The sequence below is a fragment of the Phocoena phocoena genome, chromosome 11 (genome assembly GCF_963924675.1).
Source record: "Phocoena phocoena chromosome 11, mPhoPho1.1, whole genome shotgun sequence".
In the NCBI taxonomy this organism is placed as follows: domain Eukaryota; kingdom Metazoa; phylum Chordata; class Mammalia; order Artiodactyla; family Phocoenidae; genus Phocoena; species Phocoena phocoena.
In genome coordinates this window covers 63752212-63759158 of record NC_089229.1, presented here as the reverse complement: position 1 = coordinate 63759158, position 6947 = coordinate 63752212, and the positions used below count along the sequence as shown (strand labels likewise).

The 6947-nt window shown below is 43.5% G+C and overlaps 1 protein-coding gene across 1 annotated transcript; it reads right to left on the bottom strand.

Moving 5' to 3' along the window:
- Positions 1–2167: 2167 nt before the first annotated feature.
- LOC136131134 (tubulin alpha-1A chain) lies at positions 2168–6602 on the bottom strand. The gene is made up of 4 exons (XM_065887869.1): positions 6255–6602; positions 4002–4224; positions 3711–3859; positions 2168–3357 (listed from the first exon to the last, which is right to left on the bottom strand). Exons 1-4 carry the CDS (start codon positions 6255–6257, stop codon positions 2377–2379), a joined length of 1356 nt encoding a protein of 451 aa, XP_065743941.1. The 5' UTR covers positions 6258–6602; the 3' UTR covers positions 2168–2376.
- Positions 6603–6947: the final 345 nt, after the last annotated feature.

The following is a 6947-nucleotide window of genomic DNA, read 5'->3' as shown; positions in this document are numbered from 1 at the left end:
TCCTGTGTCCCTTTGATTTGACTTTAGTCTTTTATATCTTCCTTGCTTTCTGGAATGAGAAAATACTTGGGCTAAACTTGTATATTTCCTGCTCCAGGCTTGGAATTAGTCATTTCTCTAAAATGTCCTGCTTCCTTTCAGTGAGAAATGATATTAAGCGACCACCATCTGAGTGCTGGGGATACTACTGTTACATTGGTTCTAGGCATTTTCAGTGGACAAAGCTATAAAATGTTTTTTTTTTCTTTCATAATAGAGAATATATAACAAATTCACACTGATATTTACAATTGAGATTAGGATCATAGGGCTTTTATTTAACTTCTGATTTTTATATTTGTATTTCTTTTATCCTACGTTTTACTCATTCAACCAATAACCATTGTACATCTACCGTATCCCTTATATTTTGCTGTGTGCTGGGAATGTACATTAAGAAACTGACATTTGATCTAGTTGCCAAATTTTTGGGGGGACCGTGCCGTGCAGCATGTGGAATCTTAGTTCCCCAACCAGCGATTGAACCCGTGCCCTCTGCAGTGGAAGCATGGAGTCTTAACCACTGGACCACCAGGGAAGTCCCTCCACATTGTTTTTTATCTGAATGAGCAAGACCTTTTACTTTTGTGCATCAGATCTGTTTGCATTAGCTTTAGTTAAAAGTACTGAGCAATTCTGAATTGGCTTTCAAATTAGTTGATCTTTTTCTTTAAAAAATATTTATTTATTTGGTTGCACCTGTTCTTAGTTGCAGCAGGTGGGCTCCTTAGTTGCGGTTCGCCAGCTCCTTAGTTGTGGCATGTGAACTCTTAGTTGCAGCATGCATGTGGGAATCTAGTTCCCTGACCAGGGATCAAACCCAGGTTCCTGCATTAGGAGCGTGGAGTCTCATCCACTGCACCACCAGGCAAGTTCCTCAAATTAGCTGACCTTGGCTTATTTCTTCTTCATTATCTCCATTAATTTACGTTAAACTCAGATTCCAGTACTACAATTCTATTACACCCCTTAGTTGGCAGTGCCAAGGAAAAAAAAATTAAATAGGCAGTTAATACCAAAAAAATCTTTTCATCATCACTGGGTATTATCCCAGAACAAGGTAATGTGATGGCTGTTCTTGGGTTCTTAGCCTTTTGGTCATTTGGACTGGCAGCTGAACTCTATTGTTGACAAAACCCCTTGGTCCAAAACTGTTTAATTCACTGTGTTGGTTGTTGATGCCTACTATTACACTGTTAGAGTTTTGTTCTTTGAAGTTATTGGCCCATATTAAAATAAGAATATCCTTGGAGAGTTAAAGTTCAGACATATAACTAACACATTAGAGTGAATAAGTGTATCAGCCTTTTCCAGTGTGATATTCAGCTGAAAATAACTTTGGAGAGAAGAAAGTAAAAAACTAGGTCTAGCATAGTAGGAAATTGCTTGGAGAGAACAGACTACTTTTGAGAACCCAAGGCAGAGGAAGCATGATGGCACTAGACACTTGCCAAGGAGATGAGGTGCATGAAAATAAGCTTATAAGACCTGATGATGCATTTGGAATATTTACCATTTTATGTTGGTTGTATGAGACTCAGCAGTCAACCAGATTTTGGTTGTGTATTAGCAAATATCAATTCTCAAAGTACTAGCAATTTAAGTAACTATTATAATGGAGTCAAAACTTAAAAGTAGCATGGATGTTATCTAATGGTAATCTTTACTGCCTTTTTTTTTTTTTGTGGTGCGTGGGCCTCTCGCTGCTGTGGCCTCTCCCGCTGCGGAGAACAGGCTCTGGACACGCAGGCTCAGCGGCCATGGCCCACGGGCCCAGCCGCTCCGTGGCACATGGTGTCCTCCCGGACCGGGGCACAAACCCGTGTCCCCTGCATCGGCAGGCGGACTCTCAACCACTGCGCCACCAGGGAAGCCCTACCGCCTTTTTTATTAATCGATTTTTAAAATTGAAGTACGGTTGATTTACATCTAATAGTAATCTTTAGATATGCATGTTATATTTTATAAATAAGTTTTATAATATACTAAGACAATGTAAAATTAAAAAATAAATCATTGCATAGAATATGAATAAACCACAGTCAATAGTTAGTTATTCTTTCTTCTCAGTCTACTGAAGAGATGAAAATTTTCAGACACCCACATAGAAGGCACAAAACTGAGCTCATTTAAGACAGGGAATACTTTATTCAAACCCATCAGAGAAATGGATAGCTTGCATCTATAACAAAGCGTCGTGTTTGAAAGCATAGGTCAGTAATTGTACATGAGAGTATACACTGCTACATACAAATTAACTGATCAGACCACAACTTTTCAATGTTTAAAACAGAATAAGCTTCCCTGTAAAAGCAGCACCTTTGTGACATTTTAACTTTAGTATTCCTCTCCTTCTTCCTCTCCCTCTCCTTCAACAGAATCCACACCAACCTCCTCATAATCCTTCTCAAGGGCAGCCATGTCCTCACGGGCCTCAGAAAACTCTCCTTCCTCCATGCCCTCACCCACGTACCAGTGAACAAAGGCACGCTTGGCATACATCAGGTCAAACTTGTGGTCCAAGCGAGCCCAGGCCTCAGCGATGGCTGTGGTGTTGCTCAGCATGCACACAGCTCGCTGTACTTTGGCCAGGTCTCCACCAGGTACCACAGTGGGAGGCTGGTAATTAATGCCAACTTTGAAGCCAGTGGGGCACCAGTCCACAAACTGGATGGTACGCTTGGTCTTGATGGTGGCAATGGCAGCATTGACATCTTTGGGAACCACATCGCCACGGTACAACAGGCAGCAAGCCATGTATTTACCATGGCGAGGGTCGCATTTCACCATCTGGTTGGCTGGCTCAAAGCAAGCATTGGTGATCTCTGCTACGGAAAGCTGTTCATGGTAGGCTTTCTCAGCAGAGATGACAGGGGCATATGTGGCCAGAGGGAAGTGGATGCGAGGATAGGGCACCAGGTTGGTCTGGAATTCTGTCAGATCAACATTCAGGGCTCCATCAAATCGCAGGGAAGCAGTGATGGAGGACACAATTTGACCTATCAACCTATTCAGGTTAGTATATGTTGGGCGCTCAATATCGAGGTTTCTACGACAGATGTCATAGATGGCCTCATTGTCTACCATGAAGGCACAATCAGAGTGCTCCAGGGTGGTGTGAGTGGTGAGGATGGAGTTGTAGGGCTCAACTACAGCTGTGGAAACCTGAGGGGCTGGGTAAATGGAGAACTCCAGCTTGGACTTCTTGCCATAATCGACAGAGAGACGTTCCATCAGCAGGGAGGTGAATCCGGAACCAGTTCCCCCGCCAAAGCTGTGGAAAACCAAGAAGCCCTGAAGACCTGTGCACTGGTCAGCCTGTTACAAAAGAAGAATAGAAAAAATATAGTATTACTCTTTGTGATACCCTCATAGTAATCATAATAAATATTTTCACTTTTCATATTAACTCCAAAGATTTAGGTTGTATTCTGACAAGAAACACTTTTTTAAAAATGTAGACCTTCCTTAAATTACTCAGCCTTACTTTATTAAAAATATATCCATTTATAAAATGACATCAATAGTTCATATTTTAATTGAACTTTAAAAAAACTTTAAAGGAGTAATTAACCTCACTATTACATTTCAATTCTGTGTGAAAAAAAGAGCATATTCCAAATATCTCCCTTAGGTTCATTAATTTACTTTATTCTTGAGAATAAACATACCAGTTTCCGAATTCGGTCCAAGACGAGGTCAATGATCTCCTTGCCAATGGTGTAGTGACCTCGGGCATAGTTATTGGCAGCATCTTCCTTGCCTGTGATGAGCTGCTCAGGGTGGAAGAGCTGGCGGTAGGTGCCAGTGCGAACTTCATCTGGAAAAGGAAAACGAAGCAGCCACCCATCACTAACAACCTGCACAAGTCTGCTCGACCCCAGGGCATCAGTGGAGCCCCCAGGACACACCTTCTGTCCCATACCTCCAGGATCTCATTGGGATTACTGAGGTCAACTCACCAATGACCGTGGGTTCCAGGTCTACAAACACTGCCCTGGGCACATGTTTGCCAGCGCCTGTCTCACTGAAGAAGGTGTTGAAGGAGTCATCTCCTCCCCCAATAGTCTTGTCACTTGGCATCTGGCCATCAGGCTGGATGCCGTGTTCCAGGCAGTAGAGCTCCCAGCAGGCATTGCCGATCTGGACACCAGCCTGGCCAACGTGGATGGAGATGCACTCACGCTGTGGGAAGGAACAGAAAAAAACTGTAAAATTAGTTGTATTAGCATTTTCAGTTTTCAGTAAATTCCTAAAACTAAGAAATATAGAAGTATTCTTCAAATTTATTTGAGGTCATATTCATAACACAATAGAAGCAGTTAAGGAAAACCACCTGCTGTAAATGCTGCAGATGCGTGTGGTCTGAAGAATAACGTTGCACTGTTTAGCACATGGTGCAAGCCCATTGTTCCAAAAGCCAGGCTTGAATAGAAGATTTCTCATATTTAAAAAATATTCAAAGCACAGAATTTGTAAAATGAAGTAAATTCAATCAGTAATTAACTGTAATCAATATTACTGCCTCCTTTCCCTTTAAATAAAGATGAGCATTTCTGCTAAATAGGACTTGGTATTCCAACATGGACATCTGTACTGCAGCTGAGGCTGGAAGCCACACCCTTTTGCAGTCTTTCTGCAGAATCCATCAGTACTAGCGGATTAGAAGCTAAACAAGGAATGCCTTCTGCATTGCTGCATTGCTGCATTTGCTGTGCCTGGTGCCAGCCTGTACTGTCTGCTACATTATTTAACAGAGCAAGCTCTATTTCCAGCAACTGCCTACATGATCTCATTGTGCTATTCTGCCAGTTTTCCTCCTCTGACCCAGCCTGGGACCATATGCCTACATTGAAATGAATTAATGAAGATGCACTAGAACAAAAGACAGCTGCACAAGAGTATGTCTTCTTTGTCTGCAGCATTTTCATTTCTTAAAAAAAAAAAAAAAGTTTTCCCAGAATCTTCTCCACTGCAAAAAACTGAAAAATTATTAGTATCTTTAAAACAACGGTTCCTAAATTACAAATAAATAGCACATGAGAAGCTACCAGACAAGGAATAAAAGCCCAGTGAAAGGATAATGAAATATTATTTAAAACAATAAAATAGTATTTTCATTCTGAGATTCTGTAACCACCACAGAATACAGAATATTCATACTCATTACATTCAACAGAGAGTGTCTTCTCTCTGGCTTCTATGGCTACAGCTTCCTTTGTCTATCCGTTGTCTATTCACTGACAAATGGGGGCGGGGGGGGCGGAGGGAAGGGCGTTTCCCTGGGTCCTCCGCAATACAGCACCCTGGCTCACAAAATCGGCTTTCTCTCTCGCTGAACGTGCGGCCAAGACGGACATACACGAGTCAGTCAGGGCTGGGCGGCCCCACACCAGACATTAAAGGGCTTGTCAAGTGAATTGTGATTTTGCTCCTTAAGAAAAAAAAATTTCATCTAAGTTTTAACAGTGAATGAAAAACCTTTTAACGCCTACGGCGTCTGCAATGATGAAAGGCTTATTAAAAGTCTTCTCCTGACAGAGGAGGCTTAGTGAGGGCGAACCCCGCCCTGTGGTTCCAAGGCCAGAGAAGCAAGAAACAAACAACTCCGCCCCTGCGCCGCCTTGACGCCGGCCGCCACGGGTTCCAACAGAAACTAACCATTTTCCCCGTTAATACATGGGTATCTTTCTAAAACGTCAACGAACTGGCGAGGGATCTTTTTATATTAACCCGAAGCTCCGCTTTGTCCCTTTCCTTCTCTCCCCCTCTTCTTCCCAGCAACACCCACCGACCCCCGACTTTTTGGTCGACTCCTCCTCTCCCTGTCCCTGGGGAACAACGCGAGGAAGGGCTCTTCGAGTCACACGAATACCGTGCGCACACACAGGGGCCGAGCAGGCGACGCCAATATCGCCTTCCCTGCCCCATGAGCTGCTTGCTGCAACGAAGGGCTCGGATAACAAAAACTCCCTCCGCGCCGCCTTTGTTCTCTCTCACTGTTCCGCTGCGCCCTGGACGCAGTTCTGGCTGGGCTCCTGCACCCCGCACTGCGGCGGCGGCCGGGCTCAAGGATTTGGGGCAAATCTCAACCTTGCAAATAAAGCGTAAAGCTACACTGATCCAAACGAGTTGTAAAGGAAGAAGATTTTCCAAGTAGACCCGGGGAAGCTGACCCCACCCAACGGTCACAAAGCCGGAGAAAACATTCTTACCATAGTTGCTGTTTTGTGGCTGCCGAGCAGATGGCGGAGAGGAGGAGGAGAGGTTGTTGCTTCTTACAGCGCGACTCTTAGGCGGTCGATGTAAGAGAACCTGCGGCACATGGGCGGATGCGGCTCCCTATATACAACTCGGTCACCATGGGGATGGGCTGGGGCCTTTTCCTGTTGGTCCAGACCCCTCAATCTGCCCAGAGAAGCCACGACAGAAGAGTGGTGATTGGTGCAAGCGACATGGGATGAGGTAATCTCTCACCCACCCCTTTTTCCCTAGCATCCATAGACTGCATCCTTCAGACAAAGAGACCGTGCAAAAACAGTCAGCCGAACATCCATTATGGGGTGGGGTTGGGAAGGGGTGAGGGGAGGGAAGAAAGAGAACTAGAGTTGGATGGTTTTATGTTGTTTAAACCTCAAACTACAGTTAAAATTACCAATGTAAGAGTTTTTTACCCAACATGTAATCGCAGAATTTGAGATGAGATATTTAATGGAAAATTATTCCCAGCCCCTCCCTCAAAGAATACTAAACTGCATTCGGTGAGGATTCAACATCTCTAATTGCTTTAAAAATAAAGTAGAAGAGAAGATGGGAATGTTGCTTAAAATGGCTTGGGTAAATGTAATTTTTTTTAATTAAAAAAAATTCAATAATAGGACCATCCAAAATGGTTTCTCAGGTTCAAG